At 38.6% G+C, this 25,651-nt stretch overlaps 1 protein-coding gene across 5 annotated transcripts in view; it reads right to left on the bottom strand.

Annotated features, from left to right (window-relative positions):
- The window catches only part of slc4a11 (solute carrier family 4 member 11), a 143,818-nt gene that overhangs the window by 25,985 nt on the left and 92,182 nt on the right, over positions 1–25,651 (bottom strand). For all 5 annotated transcript variants that reach the window (XM_008398802.2, XM_008398798.2, XM_008398800.2 and 2 more), the window contains 6 exons: positions 25,118–25,199; positions 21,192–21,315; positions 12,924–13,133; positions 4,136–4,220; positions 2,077–2,202; positions 268–381 (listed from right to left, as the gene is read on the bottom strand). In XM_008398802.2, coding sequence (XP_008397024.1) covers positions 268–381; positions 2,077–2,202; positions 4,136–4,220; positions 12,924–13,133; positions 21,192–21,315; positions 25,118–25,199 — 741 coding nt within the window. The remainder of the gene's footprint in view (positions 1–267; positions 382–2,076; positions 2,203–4,135; positions 4,221–12,923; positions 13,134–21,191; positions 21,316–25,117; positions 25,200–25,651) is intronic.

Genomic DNA, 25,651 nt, shown 5'->3' with positions numbered 1-25,651 from the left:
CAGGGGAACCGCTAGCTTAGTAGTTAGTTTTGGAGCAGTTTTATTTTTTTAATACTTTTGTTAATTTTTAGGTGTAGCTTTCAGAAAGGACAAAGTATTGTATTGTGATTATCAATTGGGTAATGAATGCTCAACACTTTTACTCCACTTTTGATGCCATCTTTTTAGCGATTTGCCCAACGTCTAAGACTCATCTGCTGTGTAAAACTGTGAGAGACGACTGCCTTGTTTTTGAGACGAGCTGAAAGAAACTAAAGGAGAGCTTACCGCTGATGAAGATGGCGAGGGGAGCAGTGGTGAGAGGGATAACTAAAGGGGAACCAGCGAACAACGAGTAGATGACTCCGCCGATGCTCTGGCCAATGATAGTCTTCCGAACATCTGGGCAGAGAAGACACACACACGCACAAAGAAGACACAGGAAAAGGTTCTGATGAATAAACATGAATGGCCTTAAGGTTCTGCTGCACAGCTGAGCAGAAGCAGAAGGAAGCTCATAATTCACTTTCTGCACCAGGAATGTTATTAGGTGAATTATCTGTTATTTTTACCCACAAATTAACTTGAGATACTTGCTTCATGTTCTTCCCGCTACAATAATAATAAAAAAAGAAACTCTTTAAAAAACACACAATTCAATTTTAGGGGGATGATTAATGCAGGCTTTAGGTTTTTATAGTTAGAATACATCAAACAACAATACGTTCTCAACCAACAAAATCATGAAATGTGAGAAAGAAACAAAAAGCAAAAAAACCCAACACATTTTTCATTGACAGCACTAAAAAACATTACATATGATATTACTACGAGTTATTAGCAAGTTATGATACTTCATAAAACTCCTTGGCCTCTTTCACTTCTGATTCTGCTCCTGTATCAATCAATCAAATCAATTAATCAATCAATACAATTTTATTTGTATAGCACATTTCAACAGCAAGGCATTTCAAAGTGCTTTACATCTGCTTTACTGTAAAACATATTTCACTACTGAAGTTATGAACCATGTCTTAAAAAATGTTTTTAAGGTTGATGTTTTGGAAAGTTGGTTTAGAATCTAGAATAATAAACCAAAAATAAAATAAACAAGTAAAACCCTTTTTGTAAAATTCTCAAATTATTAAGTATGGCTCAAGAATAAAGCTTCCCATTTGAGATTTTTGATTTGGGAAAAATGACAAACCAAAAAAAAAAAAGAAAAGAAAAACCAAACAAAGCCAATCTGATCAACTATTGGTATGCGACCAGTTATTGGAGGTTGCTATGGGATCAGATATATGGCAGGGATGTGACTACTGATCCATGTATCAATCTGTGGTATGAACCAAAGTGTTTAATGTACATTGAAGGGGCAGAATTATGTAAAACTTTTTTGAGCTTTACATCATGTTGTAATAATATTCCCTAATCAAAAACATATTGCAAGTGTGCAAGTCTTCCCTTTATTATTATTATTATTATTATTATTATTAGTTTAACTTTAGCTTTCCATCTACCTCAGAGCCCATCGGATGTTGAAATGTCAGAATTTTGGGAAAAATATTTACAATGTTAAAATTTCACAGTAAGGTTTGTTAGCTAAAAACAGCTGAAAAATGTCACAGTCTCGTGTTTTTGGCCTCGTTTGACTAAAATGGGAAACTACTGTTATGTTCTGACGTCTGCTGTGCGCCTGTCCAGCACAGCTGCCAGTGTCTGTGTTATTTCATTATACTGCACAAACCTGCACAAAAGAAAAAGACTAGTTGTCATCTGTGTCAAGCAAATGAGCTAAAGTTGGTATTTGATTTATTTCATTTTTTTTTTTTTTATGGAATCAAGATTTTTTTATTGCAAAATTTTAAATTAAAAAAAAGGATGTCAAAGCTTTACTCTATTTGTGAGTCCAAAAATATTTTAAATATATTTTTTGTCATTAAAACTGTCTTAGATCAACACTGACCTGTTTGTACTATACATGAATGTTAGCCGTGTTATAGCCAGCTGGCCCTACTACTCCTCAGTGGGAACTTTACTTTGTGGACCCATGTTTGATAGAACATTAGAGTGTCTGCATGCTGGCTGCGCTCCTACCGATTTCGCCGCGGGTGCTCTCATCGTTGAGGGAGCCGAAAGCAATCGCAGGGAGGAGGATGGCGATGTAGAGGAAGATGGCTGTGGTCATGTACTTCAGCAGGGTTTTATTACTTCCAACTATACCTGAAGGGAGACAAACACAAACACATGAGTCATATGCATCTCATAATGAAGCGGAGGAGGCTCAGCACTTTAATTTAAAAACGACAGAAACGCTAGCAGAATCCATCGTTTAGATCCCCTGCAATAAGGAACCTCCAGAGAGTGTGTGTATGTGTGTGTGTGTGTGTGTCAGAATATTCTACTGTGGCTTACACAACCGACTGCCCCTTTGAAAACCGGAGTGATGCGTTTTGCGTTTGTGTAATCCATCTCGTTTTAGGAGCGGCCATATGAATGATGGATAACTCATGTTGGAATCAAACATTTTAATTGGCCTCTAATGTGATCGCTGCTTTCCGTGACCTTCGCAGGATGAACATTTGATCAAACTCACATTTCAGGAACGTGTTGCTTTCCGTTGCAGCTTAAATAAAACAGAAATGCGTTGAGAGAGTAAAGGGCTGAGCTGCTTGTTGTGACTAACGCATTATTTAACATGTGTGTGTGTGTGCGTGTGCGTGTGTGTGACCTGGACCGGAGCCGCTTTCTCACACGGTGGGTAAAGAGTCTGAGTTGATGACTCAGTGAAAGTACCTGCCTTCAGCGACTGCATCAGTAAGGTATAGGGAGATGCTGTGGTTGATGACCTGGGATATTATAATAATGTTGAACATAAAGAGGCATGTGGGAGACTTTAGAGTTATTTATACAAGATGCAAAACCCTGGATGAAACCCAAGGATAGCAAAGACATACCTAAAGAAAAAATAAAAAGCACACGTTGTACTAGAGCTAAGATTTTCAAATAGACACCACAGATTACTGTAGTGTTTAACTTACTCAAATATAATGCTGATAGTGTAGCAGATAATTGGATGTTTCAGCAAAAATCTTTCACATGTGGATCCTAATTTGGCATAGATGTTCCCAGGGCTTTCCTTTTTTGAAAATAAATAAATAAAATTAAATAAGATGAAAAAAATAAGACATTAGCCACTGAAAAATTCATGATGACCACCATGATCACACAGGATATTTATTGTGGCTCTAAAACTGAATACTGATCATTGATGAATACTTTTGGTATGAACTAATTAATAATTGGACCCAGAATAAACATTTTAATTATTAATCATTGTTTGGTGTTTAACTTATTTTTGTTGATGGACAATATGAGTGTGTTTGGTGTCAAATCATACATATTTATATTTTGAACCTTAGAAATAATATATATCACCTTCCTAAAAGAATGCTCTAGATTCCTTTTATGTCCTTTATTTTTCTCCCCAAAATCATGTTTTGGCATAAAATGACTTTGGCCATTATTTTGGGAACGAGGCGATATATTTTCTTGATCTTTTTTCCTTTATCTGGTGGTCATTTTTTAAATGGCTGCCATGGTTATAATGGAGCATATACATTTGCACTAATAATTAGCAGTTTATATTACTAGTGGTGGGCACGCTAAACTGTTAAACACATAAAAAAATGTGCAGAAACTAATGCTAACCATGAAGAGAACTGTAAAATGCTGCATATTATAACCTTAAGGTTGTTTGAATATGAAGACCAAAGGCGAAAACATATGATGTGACAGAGTTCCTGAAAGTTGTGAAAATAAAACATTTAGTTAGGTTTAAAAGGCTCACAGAGAGCAGCCATTTTGAAAAATAGGTGTCATCCTGAAATTTAAGTGGCTAATGTGAAAAACATACAGCCTGAAGGTTGAGCATGCAAATTTGTATGCTTGTTTCCACATTTGACAGATTTGTATAGTAATATGCTGCACTATGCATAAGAAACCTGAAACCCCAAGAAATGTACCAAATATGCAAAACATTTCAGTACTCAGTGAGGCATAGGGTGAAAGATAAATGAGGCGCTGCCAGCGGCACCCCGGTGGGGCAAAGCAACACAAATGACTCACTTTCACTACAAGTCCAGGTCCAGCTTACCATCTGTGAAGTCAGAAGGGTAGAAAGGCAGTCTGCGACGCAAGTCCTCATAAATCCCTCGGCCGGCTTTGAAGAAATCTTTACACTGTGGAGAGAAAGGAAAAGGTTAGGATTTCCTCAAGGAAACGTCACTCGCCGAGGAAAAGCCAGGACTGTGTCTTCAATTTTAAATTGAAAAACAGTAATGCAAGTTATAGTACCTCGCAAACATAATGCCCGTTAGTTTTTCATGTTTTATTATGCTATAACTACAAGCATGTTTGGGTTTTATTAGAATTGATGTTATAGGTCAGCACGGTAATTCATCATTGCCAAGAGGAAGTAAAGAAAATAAATAAATCAATACAAGTTTTCCAGCAGATTAAAATTTCAGCATTTCTGTTAAGCCCACTTTATACTAATACCCCCAAATAAATTCCAGCGCAAACAAAAGCCTTTGGAAGTTATCTAATTAATACATCAAGTCTCAGAGAGTGTTTATGCAGGGCCATTCTGTGAAGGCCTCAGAGGTTTGTTAGAGAACAAAGAGCAGGACAAAGACTGAATGTAGCATACAGGAATACAGGTGTGACGCTGTTAATGATGGACTACGTTGGAAAATAATATCCTGAACTTAGAACATCTCAGGGAACACTGTGAAATCTATCATACATATTCAAAGACTATGTCACTATGGAAACCTACAAATACTTTCTACTAGCCATTTGGCTAGTTCGGCAATAACAATAGCTATTGCTAACAACTTCTTATCAACAAAAATATGTCTGACAGAATGTTAATAATTTCACTGAACTCTGACCCAAAAAAACACGGCATTCTGGGGGTTGTAGGCAGAATAAAGGCTTTAGCCGCTCAACCATTCATAGCTCAACCTCCCAGCTATGAATGGTTGGTGGTGTGGTTAGCTAGCACGGTTGGTTGGTTAGCTAGCAACAACCTGTTGAGTAACATTCAGTAGCAGTCTCATGTTGCCCCTCAACGTACTCAGGTGTGCTTTACTCCTCGTAGGCCCACATGTACGTACATGACGAGTATTTCAGATGGACTCAATGCAGATGTTTGTTGTTTTTGGTGACACACAGATTCACGCGGTAAACTGCTAGACAGGAAACAGTGTTCACAATGAACTGTTGTGTTTGTGCGATAGAGATGATAATGTTGGGAGTCGGTGCAACCAGTCGCAAGAACGCCTAGCATGACTGCCTCTATGTGCAGCCCTGACAGTTGTATGGTGGAGAAAAAAAACACTAGGCTAGCCATCCAACTAGCTCATCAATTCATTCAGATTGTGAGAAATGAAGGAATATGCCACAAGGAATGTAGGCAATCTGTAGACTTGACTATGAAATCTCTATAGTCCACGGACAGAATACGTGCAGTGTATGTGACTATTTGGGAGAAGTTTCGTGTCAAACGAACAGGGAGGAGTGAAAGGAGGAAATGAGTTCAGCAGCTCCAGATGAAATTGCAGATAAAAGAGGAAAGATCAAGTCACCAGTTTGGCAGGATTTTAGATATTTAAAACAAAAAACAAATCAACAATTAGTTATTAGAGGCTGCAAAAAAAAGAGGTGAGTTTCATACAACTGGCTTCAAATTCTTGAAAGCATGAAGTATTTTCCTTCTACTTCACATTTATGGTGAATAACTGAAGTAAAAAAGTTGTAGATAAAATTTATCAAGTAAAATTCCAATAACATACACTGAGGTGATGTAAAAATCTAATTATGCTTCAATGTTGGCTTCCTTTAAGCATTTACTATTTGGTTTAGTGATGATGTTGCTCAGAGATCTACAAACAACTTTGTTCCACCATCGTCGTAATTCATTTAAAGGCATTTCTTAACTAAGTTATTTAAAATCTCAAGATATCTTTAAGACATTTAGCATCAGCTAAAATTACAGGAACTTTAAAATGTTTTCAAAGGGCAGTTATAAAATATAAAATAAAAAATCATCAAACACTGTGATAAAATGTGTCTCACGAGGAGCGCCCCAGGAGACAAAGTTTCTTCTACTGCAGAGGAGTAGTTCATTAGAGTTACAAGCCTCAGAAATGACCAATTAACAGCACCTCAGATTAGAGCCTTTAGGTACTTGATATGTCATAACATTAGCTCGAAGAAAACTCTTATTAAGTCTACATGGTGGGAAAAAAAGCAAAGAGGGAGACTTGGAAGAAAACTAGAAAGTTCTGGTGTGTTTGGACATCCACTCAACATCTTTTTATTTCTTTTTTGCTAAATGGAGGGTATCTAGATGTCGTTAACCAGGATAGAGCTTTAACAAGGCAGTGATGTAAACGTGCATTTGTTCACATGGGTTTCTGTGTGTGGTGGACTGTATGTGTGTATTCAACTTGGCTTCTCCAAGTATGTTGGCAACATTAAAAACAACCATGAAATTAAGTGCATTTTGGTGAACATTTCATCACGTCGTTTAAAAGTGCGTGCCACTTTGTATCCCCTCTTTTTCTAAGCAATTTAAGCGTTTTGGAATGATGGGAGTCAAATTCACATTGTTTTATTGCCTCAAGATGGGCTGTGTTAGGTTGACGTGTCTTGTTCATTTATTTTTTTCCCCCAAAATTCATGATTTGAACTTTAGGAAACTTCAGATCATCTATAGCTGATGGCCTTTAAATCATCTAAAGCTGCAAAATTTGACATTTCAAAAATTAATTTGCTTAACGTAAACACTCAAAAAAAAGTTTTGGCGCTAGGATGAGGTGGGTTTTTTGCCCTATCAAAATTGGTTTAGTTTGCAGAACTAAAATGGAAATACATTTTTGACCTCACACTAGTCGCAAGAGCAACAACTGGATCTTGCCACCGGTGAAAACCACAAAGAAGAAGACGACAGCTTATTAAGCAAATTATCCAATTAGCCAGTGTTTAATTTCCCTGTTAAGCATGACTTTACACAGTTAAGTGAAAGGAGGGGCAGAGAAGGGAATTTTTATTATTTTTTTAAATATATTTAATCAAATTATGTCATTTATATGACTTAGATGTGCATGAAACTGAAAGGGACTACTTTAGTATATCGGATGTACAGATTATTATCAAACTTAAAGATGAAAACTAACATAGTTGGACCAGGACTTTATGTTTGCTCCTTGTTTTGGGGGGTTTGTGTTTCAAAAGACAGAAAAGAAGATAAAAATTACATTTCCCCTAAATGTTTTGTTGAATGTTGTGGTTTAATTGCGTATTCAGTGGTTCAATAGACATTGAAAATCACAAATTCTAAGAAGGTGTCACAACAGGTAGTTTGTGACGCATGTCAAACTACATGTTAGCTTATGACACCTGTAGCCAATATGGCTGCTGTGTTTCAAAAGTTGTGAAAGCTCCAAAATATTTGACTTTTTAACTGACATCTCATTAAATCTTTTAGGCACCACATTGTACTAACTTTGTTTGCGAATATGTTCCTGGAGTATTTTAGAGGATGTTGTTTTCAGCCCATCCTGCGTTCACACCTCACAGTCAAATGGTAATGCAGCAGAAGCCCATCGTCTTCCAATCCACAGGATTCAGCCCAATCTCTTTGAAAATCAGTACAATGCGACTCTCCCATGTGACGCTGTGAGGAACCGTTTGTGATTTGCCACTAGATAGTATACCAATCCCCCGTTTGGGAAAAGGAGGGACACCTCTTTGTACTGCTATATGAGCTGTAATTCCTTAGAATAAATGAGAAATCTCTTGTGTGAGGTTTCTCCCTCTGCAGAGATGTTTTACAAATCAGTAAATCGGCTTGGGGCCAAAATTTTATGATCTTTGAGCAGGCCTTATTTTTGTTATTTTTAATATTGCAATTCCGTTTGGATTTGAAAACATAAAATGGAAATACACTAGCTTAGCTAAAGATAGTTAGCTAAAGTTAGTTAGCTTGTCATTATGAAGAGAGGTGACATGAGTGCTGCCAGCACTTTTGAAAACATGCTTCCACTTTCTTCACCTCTCAGTTGTCTCCAACAGGGACAATGTGTCAGAGAAGTCAGTATCAGAGGTCAGATAAGAACCCTTTCCTGGTTTTGTACTCGCCAAACAATGCATCAAAGAACGATGCTGGAAATGCTTCAGTTATGAGGTTTTTACAAGTTTTAGGGGATGGGGGAGAAGAAATTCACATATTTATTTCAACTAACTAAAATATTTGTCAGTTTCTTTGTGACTTACATGGGCAGAATTATGTATTCATAAAATGGATACCATTTTAAAGCACAATCAAGTACAACCTTCATTTGTTATAAAAATGCTTTATATGTCAAATATGACTTAAAACAAATTTGACTTTGTGATTTAATGCCTTGAAATTTTGTCTCTCTTTCTTTAAGAAACCTCTGCTCGTTTATTAACCCTTTAAACAAGGTTTTTACCAGTGTTTTACTGAGATGTAGCACTGAGCTCAGCAGATGGGTAGTTCCACCAGCTGTTGCCAATTGCTGTTGGCTAGTCTGAAGGAGCTGAGTGCAGGAGCTGCTCTGTGAGGCAGAAGCTTGGAAGCGTGGAGACCTTAGCTCTGGGGAGGAGCTTCATCCTCGAAGGCGGAGCTAGGTCCATCCAGGTGTTTTGTGCAGCTTAATGGTTGCCACGGGAGATTAAAGAATTACTCAATTATTTAATGGAGAAAGAATTGAGTACGAAAGAATCAAGGCAACACTCCAGGTTTGTTTGTGATGAAAGAATGACATAAGATTATGTAAAGTTCAAAAAAGTCGATTTTACATAACACTGCCCCCATAAAACAATTGTAAGAACACTGAAGGCCAGAGGCTGAATCTAACTCTGTATGTTTTTAGCATTCTGTGCCCTAAATGTGGACTGTGACGGATTTTGATTCAAACTACCCATTTTATGACTCAGAAAAGACACTGGTAACTCCAAATGAGGCTCTCTCAGAGATGATTTAAGCCCCCCAATCTGAGTCATCTGCTGTAATGAGGTAGCCCTCAAAAGTTCTGTAATCCACAACAAGGTGAAGTGGCATAGTCACATTAAGGCGCGCGTTCACCAGAAGATCTCTGTCCCCAGAACGATAAAGGATGACAGAGCGATGACGGCAGCAGTCCAGAATGGAGGACTTGGTGAATTTTTAGAGCGGTCAGAAAGGGAATTAGCTCGACGACAGCCACGTGATTTGACGGGGAGAGCGCTCCTTGAAAATATAAGCTTTCAGGTTGCACCAGCCATGGAGCAAATGTGAAGTCCTGATTGAGCTTATTAAGCAAATTATCCAATTAGCCAGTGTTTAATTTCCCTGTTAAGCATGACTTTACACAGTTAAGTGAAAGGAGGGGCGGAATTATGGGAGCAGGATAATCATTCCTGCCTCATTTGTCATCGTAAAAAGTTTTGATGGCATTTTGCAGAACGAAGCAATTTAGCTCGACGTGAAGAACATAAAAACAAACAGCATCAGCATTTTGCTCCCCTTTGTGTTTGCTGTTTTATAAGGCCACGCATACTTACATGTGTGAGTGTGTGTCTCCGTGTGGGGCGGGGGAGGGTGATGATCACCGGCTTTTGGCTCATGTGTGATAAACATAAAGTCTCAGAGAGGGAATTACTGTCCACCTGTTTACCATTCGCTCCGAACGGTCAAAAGTGTGAGGCAATGGAAAGGAAAAGCATCAACAATTTGGCATTTATTTATTTTTTAAGTATGAGGAAGTGGGGTTTGCTGTGGGTGGTCTGATGTGAAGGAATGAGAAGGCAGTTTTCTGCTGACTTATTTTTTAACTATCGCTTTGCTGTTGATTGTACCTGCTCCAACTGCTGCCCTGGCTCAAATTTCCTCCCCCCCAAACCTTTTTCTACCTTTATTTATTTAAAAAATCTCAGTGCCAATCTTTTTCTCTGAGTGGCACTGAGCCCTTTTAGACCTGGGATAAATACCTAGCAAAATCCTGAGTGACTAAAAAAGACAAGGAAGGACAAAAAACAAAAAAATGAGGGAAATGTCTAGGAGCCACTGCCTGTCAAGGTAACATTAGGAGGTGGTGTTGGTCCGTGGAATTGAATAAAGCCCCTCTGGCGTGCGTGAGTGCGTGAGTGCGTGCGTGCGGGCGTTTGTGTAGCTAAGGGGTGGAGTGGATTCTGACAGGACTGAGATGTAAGGTCATTTACCCAGTGAGGAGGCCTGACAGAAGTTGATGCTGATTGATTAGGAGGAGAGAAAAGACGAATGAGTAAAGCCAGTTGAGTGAGCAGGACAGGGTGACAGGTGGTATGAGAGGTTGAGGCGCCACTGGAAGAGCTTTAGGAAAAGTTGGAGCTGCTGTGGCTTGTAAAAGTGTTCACAGTGTTGCAGGCAGTGAACACTGGCTGCACTCATCTGTTCAGTCCGCAGACTCTGTCTAAAACATCCGGTTCATTTGAGGAACTTTGGTCCGCCTAAATATCTAGGTCTCAGTTCAATTGAAGTGAACTCTGGAACGGTTCGAATGATTTGTGAATGGTAAACACTCTAAAAGCAGGAAGAGGACTGTAGCGCAAAAAGAACGAGCAAGTCTAGGGCTAGCGGAAGAAATGACTCGAGAGAAATCCTTTTTCTGAAGATGTAAGTTGTGCTCAGTGTCTTCAGAGATTTCCCTGTTGTTTCCTTTAGTGGTTATGGTGCAGAAAGTGAGAGGGATAACAGCTTTGGCTTGTTTGACTCAGTGCAATGTGAAAGCAAACCACAGCAGCTGAAAATGTAATAAATGTTGCAACTTTGGTCCCAATCGAACAGATTCTACTGGACTATCAGGTGTGAAAACACCCTCAGAAGTCATCTCTACTTATTAATTAGGTGACTTCTGAAGTTAAAGAAAGGTTTGGGACCTCAGTGAGCACTGCTCAATCCATCATCTGAAAATGGAATGTGTGTGGCAAACCTACCAAGGCATGGCAGTCTACCTGAAACTGACAAGTAGGGCAAGGAAAACATTAATCAGGGAAGCAGCCAGGAGGCAGGTGGTAAGGCTGAGGGAACTGCAGAGATCCACAGTACAAGCGGGAGCATCCGCTGACAGGACGAGAATTACTAATGGACTCCACAAATCTGGCCTTTTTGTAAAAGTGTCAAATCACACAGAGGAGAAAGATACAAAGTACGCCGCACACAGTTTGGCACAAACGATGGAGGAAACAGCAAACATGGAAGAATGTGCTCTGATCAGATGAACTTAAACTTTTTGACCTGTGAGCAAAATCACAAAGTCATCAAAATCACCAAGTATTTTTTGTCTAGTTTCTATTGCAAATCTCTTTTGTGTAAATTTAAGTGTACTAACTTAAAATGAAATTTTCTGGAAGATATATGAGCTTGTTACAAGTCAATAATTCCTTAATATTAATAAAAAGTACAAGTTCCATTGGCAAATTCTTTCACTTAACACTGGAAAAATGTCTTGTTGTAAGTGAAATAATTTTCCAATGGAACTAGTACTTTATATTAATATTAAGGAATTCTTGACTTGAAACAAGCTCATATAATTCATGAATAACTTTTTAGTTATTTCGAGTCTAGAAACCAGACAAAAAAATTATTGGTAATATTTTGTGCTTTTGCAGTGTAAAAGCAAAAAATGAATGTCTGATGAAAAACGCCAACACTAATCCACACAAAACCGTCCCTGTGACAATGATAGTGGCTCTCAGGATGACCCGAAGCAGACATGGAGGACATATGTTAAATGCAAAAATAAGGTTAAATAAGTGAACACAAACTTGAAAAGAATGTGCCCACAGACGAAAGGCTAGAGAAAAATACACAAACAGAACACTACTGAACACAGTAATAACTCAAATACAAAGTCAGATGGGCAGAAAGAAATAAACAGATGAAAACAAGACATAAGAAGGACACAGAGCAGACAGAACCAAAATAAAACAGGATACTGAAAAATGAGAACAACTACTACTGAACTCACAAACTACTGAGTATTTTGAAGAATGCTTTATGCATTCAGATGCATAAAGCACTGAATGTTGTTTCTATAAAGTGTTCACTTTACTCTGGACTCACCTGAACATACTATTAATTGTCATTAATAATAGAAAATCAGAGGCGTCCATCACTTTGAGATGATGTATCATATAAAATCCCAACAAAATACAATGAAGACTGTGGCTGTTGTATGACAAAATGCTAAATAGTTTGTGGTGTCTAAACACTTTAGCTAAACATGCCTTAGGGATTCAAGTTGTTGAAGAGGAAGTTGAAAAATAATAAACTTAAAGCAAAGAAGCAAACTAAATGTAATGTTCATTTTGCTTGAAATAATTAATAATGATGGAAAACAATGCCACTACAAAATGTATAAATGCAACCCAAAATCCTATTTTCCCCCTATATGTTCTGCAAAAACAACCAGAACAAGATATAGCTGCCACAGCCACAGCTGTAAAATGTAACTATGATTAGTTACATTTTACATGTATTTCAGAATCTCTTCAAAATCTAAAGGAATCCAGCTTAATTTGTAAAAAACATGCTAATAGAAATGATATCTGTAGTTTCAAGAAATTCAGTGTCAAGTAACATTTTCTTTACTTGAGAATATTTTCCTTAAAATAAGATAATAGATCTTACTTGTACAAGTAAAATTGGATTGTTTTAAGTAAAAATACACTAATTTTAAGATATTTGCAGGTTCATTTTTTTTTCTCGTTTTGGAAATTCTTGACAAGATCAATTTTCTTTTTCTGTTGGCAAATAATTTTTCTTATTTTAAGAAAATTATATCCTATTTTTGTACTTTTTTCCCTTGTTTTTTAAAGGGGACTTTTTGCACCTTGAGAGGTTTGTGGCTGCGGGGGACCGTCTCCTTCTTCCCCAGAGCGATGGGCTGCTGGTTGGCCGCTGTGAGCTGGTGCCTCTGGAACACCAAAGCCTCCTTAAACTCCTCCTGCGTCTTTGTCTCTAACAGCTTCTGCCTGAAGGAGATGTCAGAGAAAAGGGTGCCAAACGTCCTGCCCAGCTCCATCGCAGTCTTGGTGCTTTTCTACAAGAGACAGAAAAATGACAAAAAAACTGATTGTGTCACACAGGTTATCATAGTGTTTTAAAGTCTGCTTCAATCATTATCAGAAAAAAAGGGATGTTTTTATGACAGTGATAGACTAAGAACATTTTTTTAAAATTATGTCATAATATTAGCACAAAGACAATATTGCCATTAGAAAATCATGGAATTAATAGAAAAAATTGTTTTAATTAGAGCAAAGTTTTCACAGTTATGACCAGTCTAGTCCGTGATTCTTTCTTCAAAATACTCAGTAGTTTGTGAAACTGTATCAAAATCCTACTACTGATGACAATTTGATGCTGATGTGTTAAAATATTATGTATACCGTATTTATGAAACTTTTAAGAAAATATAACTTTCACAATAGGCTCAACATTTTCCTTTTATTAAGTCAACTTTTTAAGCGCAGGAGTTATAAAATTACTACTTCATTCTCTTAGTGTTGCCACTTTATTCTGGTAGTATTTTTGAGTTTATTCCTGCATAATCAAGACTTTATTATCATATTATTACAACTTTAATCTCAAAGGTAATATTTTTTGTTAGTCTGGCACATAATTTTTGTCGTATATTTTGTCTTTGATCTCGGAAAGCTCCATTTAAACAACTTCACTGAAACATAAAACTACAAATGGTTTCATTAGAAATATATTTCATCTGATTCTTTTAAAGCTAAATAAGAAAATATATCTCCATCTTAAAAGCCACCTCATGCCTTTAGCTATGTTGCTCTAAGTACACGTTTCACACAGGAAGAAGACTGGTGGCCTCCATTTTCTGTGTCAGTAATGACCGACTTCTGTTCCAACGCAATGACATTTTAAGCATTACTCAAACATCATTCGAAATAAACTCAGATGTTTCTGGATTGGAATCACCTCCAATTAGTTAGCAAGTTTAGCCAAACGTAACTGAGTGCAGCGACTGCGGGAAACCAAAAAAGAAGCAACAACCTGAGCTGGCTTCGCAGCTCCAGCTTTTCCTTTATCCCTTCTGGAGGATAATGGGTCATGGGAGAATGAGGGAGGACTTGAGAGGCATCAACAGGAAACCAGAGACCATTTGTGCCCACATTTGTGCAGTGACCTGACTCCATCACAACTTGATGTGTGTGCCATGTTCCACACTGACAGGATACCAATGATGAATGGAGGACTCTGCATCGGTGATGCCTCATGCTCAGATGAGTCAAGGTGGACAGACGGCATTTGCCAGATGTCGACTTCTGTTTGATACTGGAGTTCTGAGATGTTATTTTTTGCCGTAGCATTTAGCAATGTCTTTCTTAAGACTATTTTTGATTCGTTTGGATGCAACGAATAGAACGGACCGTCTGAATGAGAGCCTTCAGCCGTCGCGTCTTACTTAATTTATGCTAAGGCAATTTAAGATCAGATGAGAAACAAAGTGACAGGAAAGGGTTAAAAGTCCTTTTGAATGTTTTGGCGCTTCATGTGAGATCAAATATCCAACAAAAGTGAAAATATGGAACCGTAGTGAGCCTCCCTGTGTGACCTTAAGTTCAGCCTTGGTTGGATTATGCAGCAGAGCAATGATAAAAACCAACTTGAAATGCTGTGGCGTAACCTTAAACAGACTGCTCTTGTTTCAAAACTCACAGTATGGCTGATATAAAATAATTCTGCAATTCCATCAACACAAATGTTTGATGGAAGGTTTTGCTCCCTGCAATAAAGGAAATCAACATTTATGTTATATTGTACTACATTTTGTATCTGAATGTGACAAAAACAAAAATCCAAAACAGAAGGAACCTGTATGGGGCAAACAGTTTCATTAAACTGTACCAGTAATTTTGATCTTTTGGGCTATTTGTTTTTGCATACAGTGAAAATCTCACATTTTGATAGAAAACTCTGCTACAGCCCAGAACCCGTTTCCAAATTTAAATCTAAATGTTGAATTTTGAAGTGAGCTAAAGGTAAGCTCAAATGAAACATTACTGGCATCCCTATTTGTGTACTTTTTGCTGAACAGCAGGAGAATAAACTGAGACTTCAAAGTCTGCAAAACCTTTCTGAAGGCTTTTGTGCATGTGTGTGCGTGCGTGTGTGTGTGTGTGGGGGGGGGTGCGCGGGTGTGTGTGTGCTTTCAGATGTTTTTTTTGGCTTCATGTTTTTTGCTTCCTTAATAATCCCTCAAAGTATTTTCAGAAGCTCTTGTTGTTTTGAAACCCAGCTTTACCAACACAAACTGTTTTAGATGCATTCTCTTAAAGAAATCTCCTTTATAGGCACAACTCCCTTTGAAAAACCTGAGCTGCATACTTGGGCCGGTAGTGTGGGGAAATTGGGAGATCCTATGAAAAAAGATTTTGGAGGAAAGGAGGCAACTCCTGCTGCACTGCATGTGTGTGGTTTTGTTCTGTAACAACCCCAGTCATTTTTATGTAAAGTTCAGCTCAAGACGAGAGTGTGTGGTCATTATTTTGAAACTACAGCTAACAGGGACAGATTGTTTATAAGTCATATAGAACAATTATACAAATCTAATCTGCCCTTTCACAGGGGCGTTAGTGTATCATGTCAGTGTAGGCCTGTGGCTTACACCCCAACTTGATATCATCTCTTGAGGCTAAAGATTGGATTGCTCTTTGCCAGCCATGTGGAGAAGTTATCAGTGCCATGACTGGGCGTGTGACCGAGTACATAAACCTCTGTGTGGACAACACCGTCCCAACCAGAACAGTGAAATTATTTCTTACTAACAACCTCTGTGTTACCAGTGAACTAAAGGAAGTGTCCAATKAGAAAAAAATTAGCCTTCAGGGATTGAGGAGAAAACAGAAGCAGCTCAAAGTCAAAATTAGGGACATTTAATTTCCCTTTGTGATCAATAATCAGAACATGAATAAAAATGAAATTTGGGACTTTTTTCAAGTTAGACTCGAGTTACCGTCTGTTACTTTTAGACCATGTGTAAAAAGAAAATTTGTGTGTGTTGTTTCAATCTGACCTATATGTTGCAGTTGAGTGATTTTGATGAGCACAAAAAACCAGTCATCGAGGAGACATTCTTAAAACATGGATTTCTACAACATATTTTGTTTCGTCTTGTTCTGCCTCTTGTGCTCTCTAGACAAAAGTAACCCTGCAAACCCTCTGTCACAGCTCTGACTGTGAGAGTGAATCCCCGGCACAGAGTCTTCCACTGTGAAGAAAAACAGAACAGCCTTATCGAAAAGCAACAGTGGAAAAGGTCCAGAAAAACTGTCACCATATTGCTGTGGGAATGTTCAGCAGTCGTGTGGTAAATGGCTTAAGACGACGCTGTATAAAAGAGGCTGGAATAAAAATTTTTGAGAGGTCGATTTTTAAGTTTCTCTGTGTATTTACCAATGTTTCACAGACATGTGACTGTCTACCATTTATTTTTATCCCCTCAAAACTGATTCTGACTAAATTGTAATTGAAGCTGCCTTCCTGAATCAAATGCTTACAAATCACCTTTGAGTTATTAAGCCAAACTATCTACAAATTTAGACACATTTTTTAAATATTAACACATGAAGATGAATGAAAATGTGGGGGAGTGGAGAATAAGCAACACTATTATCAACAGAACAAAAGCTTAAAAATATTTTATGAAAACAGTTCAAACCAGACATTTACGTACATTTAATAAAAAGACACAAGTGCCTTTTTTACTGCCGGCACCGTCGTTTCCGGTGAGAGTTGGACTCCGCCAAGGCTGCCCTTTGTCACCGATTCTGTTCATTACTTTCATGGACAGAATTTCTAGGCACAGCCGAGGTGTTGAGGGGATCCATTTTGATGGCCTTAGGATCGCATCCCTGCTTTTTGCGGATGATGTGGTCCTGTTGGCTAAATCAGATCGTGATCTGCAGCTCTCGCTGGAGCGGTTCGCGGCCGGGATGAGGCTCGGTGCCTCCAAATCCGAGGCCATGGTCTCGAGCCGGAAAAGGGTAGAGTGCCTTCTCCGGGTCAGGGGGGTCGTCCTGCCTCAAGTGGAGGAGTTTAAGTATCTGGGGATCTTGTTCACGAATGAGGGAAAAAGGGAGCGGGAGATTGACAGGCGGATTGGGGCAGCGTCTGCCATGAAGCGGGCGCTGTACCGGTCCGTCATGGTGAAGAGAGAGCTGAGTCAAAAAGCGAAGCTCTCGATTTACCGGTTGATCTACGTTCCCACCCTCATCTATGGTCATGAGCTTTGGATCATGACCGAAAGAACGAGATCACGGGTACAAGCGGCCGAAATGGGTTTCCTCCGCAGGGTGGCTGGGCTCTCCCTTAGAGATAGGGTGAGAAGCTCGGTCATCCAGGAGGGACTCAGAGTAGAGCCGCTGCTCCTCCATGTCGAGAGGAGCCAGTTGAGGTGGCTCGGGCATCTGGTAAGGATGCCTCCTGGACGCCTCCCTGGTGAGGTGTTTCGGGCACGTCCCACCGGGAGGAGGCCCAGGGGAAGACCCAGGACACGCTGGAGGGACTATGTCTCTCGGCTGGCCTGGGAACGCCTTGGGGTTCCCCCGAAGGAGCTGGAAGAAGTGGCTGGGGAGAGGGAAGTCTTGGCCTCCCTTCTGAAGCTGCTGCCCCGCGACCCGACCCCGGATATGCGGCAGAAAATGGATGGGTGGATGGATGGAAGTGCCCTTTTTCTCAATGTGAAGTTAAATTACACTAAACTTCTCTTGTTTAAGGTAATTTAAAAAGTCATTATTTTCTATTCACTAAATACATTAATAAGCGGATATAATTTTTTAAAATTGATATTCCTTTTATATCATTTTATTATCTTTTGACAGATGTCAATCTAATTTCCTCCGGTGTGGGTTTTGATGTTTTTATCTTTATTTTTTATTAACTTTTATTTTTTATTATTATTTTTTTTCATCTCTTTCTCTTTCTTAATGTTTATTCAATGTTACATGACTCTGTTTCTATTTTTAATTATGTAAAGCACTTTGAAATGCCTTGCTGCTGAAATGTTAAAATTTGATTTAATTTGATTCCTAACAAACTTCTGAGTTGAATTCTAAAAACTGAAAGTTGAATGTGAATACTTGGCCTTAACTTTTTATGCAAAGCTGTAATTGGGATGAAGGTGATTCTGCAGAGTATTGACTCAGGGGTGAAACAATATAAGTACTTGCCACACTTTTCAGTTTTTATTTGTACCATAATTAATTTTGAAAACCCTGCATCTTTTTCCTTGAGCTTCACTTTTATGATGGCCCCAAGATGCTATAAAATCATTAGATTTTACCCTAGAAAATATGTTGAAGGTTATGGTGGTAACACCTCAAAATGTTGATGTTTTTATAGGATATTTACACTGTTGTGAAACCATACACGAAACCAAGTAATGAAATTATAATAATTAAAAAAAAGTTCTTGCATGTTAAATATATTTACTGTGGGCAATTAAGCAAAAAAAAAAAAAGAAAAACAATTTTTCTAAGGTTTGTTGACTGACTCGTGATGGAAAATGCTCCACCAAGACGGATACAGATTAACATACTGTACATTCGCCAAGCAGAGGAATTCCCATTATCATCGTGCCCCTTCAAAGATGTTCTCTTGCAGAGGAAGTCACCATAAAGCATAATTGAGGCATAATAGGTCTTCGTGTTTACTTGGGGCTCAGAATAATGTCTCTCAGAATGCCATTAGTGGCTTTGATTGCTGCCTCTAAGACTGGCGAGGAGAGTGCTGCAGGAACTACAAAAAGGAACAAAAATAAATAAGGGTTGGTGTGGGAAAATGAGATAAAGACCAGAGACACAAACAAACTGAAAATATATTATAGTTAGCTGAGGCATCTCCGATTGCAGGCTAGCTCCTTCCCCCTCCCCCTCCATGCATGACCATACCGGTGAAACTGGTGTTCTTGTCGGTTTGGGCAAATAAAATACTCGAGGACAGAATGAGACAAAAAAATCCTGTTTTCTAGCAATAAAAGGCAGATATTGGGAGGTGGCTTTCTTGCTGGAATGGGGCAACACTCAGCCTTCTGACGACAGGAGAGTGATGTGTAACTGTGAATGCATTTATCCAGGTATGTATTTGTGCTAAAAGCTCGAGATGGAGCAGAAAGGAACAGAAAGGTTGAGCTGTTTTATGGCTGCCAGAAATACTTCACATTTTGATGGAACAAAAGGAGATTCTACAGTAAAAAAAATACTAAAATGTAAGAAACAATCGTTATCTAACCCCCCCAATAAATATTTAGATGAAAACTTTAATCATAATATCAAAATAAACTGTCACTTGTAATAAGCTGCAGATGGGACTTAGATTTTCTTTCACTAATGGCTTTCTTTCTACCACCCACATTTGTCGAGAGGTAGATGACCATGTCAGAACAGTGTTTGCGGTTTTGTCGTAGAATTTAAGCTTTTGAATGGCAGTGATTATGTTTAAAGGTTGGGATATCGTTTTAAATACTATCTCGGCTTTTAACTTCTCCAAAGCTTTCTCCCAGAACCTTCCGGCGTGTTYCTTGGTCTCCATGACGCTGTTTGAGCAAATATTGATAACAGCACTCACTTAAAGTGCATTCCTACCAGCACTGTTTAGTTTGCTTCGACTGAACTCTCGTTTGCTTGCCTAGAAAATCTGATTCGTTTGGTGAGGTGTGAAGTGAACTCCGCCTAAAACCTAGGTCTGGTTTGGTTGAACTATGGAGCATTTCGAAAGTATGATTGCATGCCAAACGGACCAGCGACCACTCCAAATAGGAAGTGGGCTAAAGCACAGGATATTCTGGGTAAATGCAACCAAACAAAACGTGTGAGTCTAGCACTAGCGGGAGAAACTGCTTGCGATCTTTTACCAAAGACAAAGCAGAAATCCTAAAACTGCTAAAATCTGACGCCACTCCATTTTTGTTTACATTTCATGAGGAATGAAGTTGCACTCGGTGTCTTCTTCAGAGGTTTTCATTTCATTTCCTTCAGTAGTTGTTGGTGCAGTGCCACCTCAGGCGAGGAGGGGAATAATTTAGCAATTTTGGTACCCAATCCATCATAGTCTGCCAATCTGTCGGGGGTGAAAACATCTCTAAACTTTAATGTGAGAAATTAAATGATCCAAAAATGTTGAGGATGGTTGAAATAGTCAGCACAACCAGGAAATATGACAAACTACTAACCTGCTTATTGGCAGAAATAGGAAGACTTCAAAAGCTGTGACCTGTGGTCTGGTCACTGGACAAAATTTGCCAATATTTGAGAACTTTTTTTTTTAGGTAATGGAGGGAAAGGAAAAGTAGTAGCCAATACAATGTTTGAGTTCTTGAAAGATAAACCAGGCTTGTTTAGGGGCTAACGTCTAACATATTAGGTAATCACTCTTAACTTCTATTTCGAAATGGATTATCCAAATCTTTAGCTTGTTTTAGATGTTTCCTTTTGGCTAATCTGCCACTGATAGGCTGAGCTGTTTTCTGGTATATACATTTAGTTCTCCAGTTGTAACACGTTCCTCTTTTCCACATTAAGAATAAACAAAGATACAAAGTGAGAGCTGTGTATTATACATTTTTGAATGTTCTCCTGAACCATCTTGTTGGTTGGTCTCTGGGGTTTTGCAGACTGACTTTCCTCTTTGAGATACATTCACATGTAGGTTGGATCTTTTTACTAATGAAATATTTTTGTGAAGCAATTGGTGCTGCTGTGTTAGGTTTGTCCAAATCAAGGCAGATGAATATGTTTACATGTAACAATTTTTTTCCTTTAGATTTTTTTGTTTTGCTTTTGTAGAAAAGCATTTTGCTTTCTCTTCACTATTATGTTTGAATATGTGTTGATCGATGATATAAAATCCCAGTGAACTTAAGTGGCATGAATATTTTTGCAAGTCACTGTAAATATCGACTACCTGATGTTGGCATTTTTAATTATTAATTTAAAAAAAATCACTGATAAAAATGGCTGGCATTACAAAACTGGGAAATCTTACACACAAATCACAATCATTAAATATAAATAACATGTAAAAAAAATAGACAATTGGGAATCAGGAACGATGTAAATCTTGCTGCAGATGTTACCATTTTGGATGGGGCGAGTATCAGGATGACATAGCGGACCTCGCAGCAGTTCTCCCCCCAGTTTTGCGGCCTTTCCAGACGAGAGATACACACATGACGCCTCTGGAGATGTTTGACGTTGCAGCTGCAGAGAGTGGAAGAAGGAGGTTTTTTTTTTTTTTTTTTTTTACAAATGTCAGTGCCTCAGCCCACCAGCAGTGCCCTTCATTTCCATAGATTAACCTCTTTCTGTGGAGCAACAGTTAGACAGCATTCAAATTTGCTGGCTAGACTTGTGTTCACTCACACACAACCTCACAAATGGAGGGAAGTAAAAAAAAGTATTCATCTGTCACTTTTCTCAGATCAGAAACCACAATAAAAACCAGCATAATAAACACAGAAGGTAGAATAATAAAAGGTAAAACAGCAAATATTTAACATCGTAGAGCACAGAACTGGTTACCAGCCTGTCGGGATGAATTTTCTTCAGCTTCTTTCTAAAAGAATCAACAGAATGAAGACATCAAAAAGATGAAGGCAGCCGGTAAAAAAGCAAGTTGTAACACATTGATGGACATTATTTCCCTGACGTTATTGACTTTCATAAAAAAGAAAGAAAGAGAGAAAGTCATCACTGTCCGTTTTAGAGGACACAGATAATGCAGGATCACTGGGGGAGCAAGAGAGCTTTTTGTTTCAAACAGCACCTTAGAAGTTTTCTTATGTAATTCCATTCATTAAATTTGTAGACATTTATAAGAGAATCAGAGTTTCTTAAGGTCGAGCCTATGCTGTTCCACCTTAACCCTTCCAGACTGAACGTAGCGGCGATGATCCAGCCAAATTTGCAGTGCCATTGTTCTGCTGAACTTTGCGCTATCTGGGAAATTCCACTGGTTTCTGAAAGGGGAAACGTTGCGCTTTCCAGACAATATCAGGTTATTACAGTACCGTATTTTCCGCACTATAAGGCGCACCTAAAAACCTTCAATTTCCTCAAAAGCCGACAGTGCGCTTTATAATCCAGTGCACCTTATATATGGACAAATATTGAGCCACAACAGGTCTAGCAACTACGGTAAGCAGCCGCCGACTTCATTTTCGCCCGTAGAAGAAGWASGSGGTGCATGCTGGGATAGTTGTCAGAACGCTGGTTTGTTAATAAAGTTTGACTGACCTATCTACCTACCGACCGTCTAGAATCAGGTCGTCTGCAGGTCATTTAGCGCCACGTTCTCCACTAACATGCTGTGCGCAAATGGAGAAGTGTAACCATCGTCCGGCCACGCCCTGGCCCAGTCGCGGAAGGTTTTCCTCACTGACCCGAGATGGACTGTTTTGTTGACATTCTTTATGTCAACAAAGTGGTTTTAGATATTCATCCAGGGTGCTTCGACTAGGGTTACCAAGGGACCAGCCCCTATACATTTAAAGCTGGGGGGGTGGCAGGGTGGGGAGAGACAGAGACTGCGGCAGCAGCGTGTCGGTTGGTCTGAGTAACCCAGAAAGCAGTTGGGCACAATATCACAACACCAACACCGTGAGTGAAACAATGACTGGGGCAGCCTACTTTATAAAGTACTCGGGGACCACTTCTTTATTATTACACACGGGATGGGTGGCAACCCTAACTGTAGCGTCTATTCTATGCGCCTTATATATGAAAAAAGTTTTAAAATAGGCCATTCATTGAAGGTGCATCTTATAATCCAGTGCGCCTTATAGTGCGGAAAATACGGTAATTTCATCCCCCACCGAAGCAGGGAGTGAAATTAATCTGAAGAGCTCTCTTTTAATAGATGATAAATTGCACAAATAACTTGCTAGATATTGAAAGTTCCAGTTGATATGGATAAATAGGCAAATATATATTTACTCACAGGACATTTAAAGAACTGCATATAATTAAAATAAGCAAGCATATCCAGGTGGACATTTGAAACTTATATCTTATTGGGTTAAGACAGTTCCTTTGGGATTTCCCAATTGATTCATTTATCCATGAAGAAACTTTTTTTAAAAGGCATTTCCAATGGTACCAGTATGCTAAGGATGTCCGAGTTATAATTACTAAAACGCCAAAGCAACATCAACATTAAAGCAATCCATCAGTAAAGACAAATCATCAAATCACAGAACATCTGAGCAAAATCCTGAATATTGAATACACAACACAGAACAAAAATGTAGGATTTAAAAAAATAAAAAATAAAAAAAAAATTATATATATATATATATATATCCCAGCTTTTCCATTTAACGAAATACATGAATTATTAGATTTGGGTTGAAAAAAAATCTTCCTGAATTCAACAAATCATTTGCGTTCCTGGTTTAAAAAAATAGAGACATGACCGTTAGTTGGAAACAGCCAACAAAAAGCGGCAGACATTAAAATCTGATGCTATGCTGATTCTCTCCCCCGTGTTGACCCTCTCCTGTGGTGGACTTTTAACACTATCAGCGTCGGCTAACTTCCTCCTTTGCTCTTATAATTACACAGGGAGAGAGAAAGCTCTGTGAGTTGAATATCAATGTGCTGTTTTGAGACACTTGTACAAATGACTGATGCTGTCCTACCAAGCATGAAACTCTTTATAGGGTATATTATCATTTGATAGATACTTTCCGGTCTTTAAAAAGCATAAAAAAAAAAAAGAAAAGAAGTGACACACACAAGGTAAATAAATAAAATCTGGTGCAACAGACTCCCTAAAGAAGTCGCCTAATTAGCAGATAGAATCCAACTACCAGGTTATTTAAAGCAACATAAGCACATTAAGCTAGTTTTCACTGAGCTCGGTTTAGTTCACCAGAACATTCCAATCCACCTGAAAAACCCAGAGAGCTAATCATAGGAGCAGCCAAGCTGACCGTCACCACTCTGAAGAACCTGCAAAGGTCCACCACCTGGAAGGGACAGTTTGTTAAGAAGTGAACTATTAGTTAAGCAAACATGTTCTTTATGCAAAAGCAACAGGACTGAGCTGGGCAGAAGTTTCAGGTCAGAAAAAGCTGATGGAGACACAAGTCTGAATTGTTGAAAAGTTGTTGCTCAACGACTCAGAGGAGCTAAACACAAATGCACACCACATATTTCAGATTTGAATCATTTCCCCCTAAAATAGTTATTATTGTAATGTTTCAGCATGTTTGAAAGGTCCAATAGCTTTGACACTTTTGCTCAGATATTCTCTCTTTGTGCAGTGGTTATTTAGTCAGAAATACAAAAAAAAAAAAAATCTGTTACAGATGCAAAATATTATTTTTCTTAATATGTTTCTTTTTTCTTTTTTTTACATATGAATTAAAGCTGAGACAAATAATGTGTGAAAAAAACCTCCAGTCTTTTCCCTATTGTCCTACTGCCTTCTGCAGAAATGCACTGCTGCCAGTCAGAAACAACCAATCAGAGCAAAAGGGGAGGGTCTTAGGGCTGTCAGTGAACCTCAACCTGCTGTGAATGCGCAAGCTAGTTAGCATGAACACTGATGGTGGCAGATAAAAAGTTTTCTGGTAACTGTAAGTTGTTTCTCCACCTTTAGCACAGCTGCTCCGCATACACAAGCCTGATTGACAGCGCCAAGACCCTACTTCTGGCTCTGATTGGTTGTTTTTTTGGTCGGGAACGGTGCATTATTCAGACAATAGTAGGTCAAGGAGGAAGATGAGGAGCTTGATTTTTTGATAGATTATCTGACTTTTGCTATACTGTCAGAAAATAGTGAAAGATTTTAAAAATATATAAAATGTACATACTGCAGCTTTAGATGTATGTAATTTCAGGTGCAATAAAAAGCAATAGCTTAAGAAACATGGTTTGTTTATCTTTTCATAAAATTGTGTCAAAATTAAAGTATTTCTTTCATGCTAATGTTTGAAAACAAACAAAAAAGTTTTGGCATCATGCATGAAAATACCCAGACAGAGGAACATATGCTTACAGGATGCAGAGCCAGGACTGCTGGTACTGGACCCCGGTGGCTGTTGCCGTCACGCCTTGGATTGTCTCAGACAGCAGATGAACTGTAGGTCAGATGTCAGACACAAGTTAGCTAAAGATAACATTCATTCTCATCGCCACACATTTTTTAGTTTGGACTCAAAATATCATTTTGAGTCCAATCAAAAATATCATTTTTCCAGTGCAACAAATACGGCTGCTTCATGGCAACTTAATGTTTACTTGGCAGAGCTGAGATATAAGTAGCTATATTTCTAGTTGACTTAGAGCATTGATTGACTTTGCAAAATGTCTAATTTCATCATACATTGGTTTAAAACAGAGTGTTGATAGGAAGGTATTGCCCAACATGCTGTGCTCAGACTCTCCATATAATGTCAACGTCAGACGTATCTAATGAGCTTCTGCTTTAGACAGTGACGCCTGACTGCACCGAGGAAACATCAGACCACGACAAGCTAATAAGGATGTCCATCCAACCTTAGGGAAACACCAGCACTCATTTTGAAAAACA

This window comes from Poecilia reticulata, linkage group LG22 (assembly GCF_000633615.1).
Source record: "Poecilia reticulata strain Guanapo linkage group LG22, Guppy_female_1.0+MT, whole genome shotgun sequence".
In the NCBI taxonomy this organism is placed as follows: Eukaryota; Metazoa; Chordata; class Actinopteri; order Cyprinodontiformes; family Poeciliidae; genus Poecilia; species Poecilia reticulata.
Note: the sequence above shows the minus strand (reverse complement) of the source record. Positions and strands in the feature narration are given on the sequence as shown.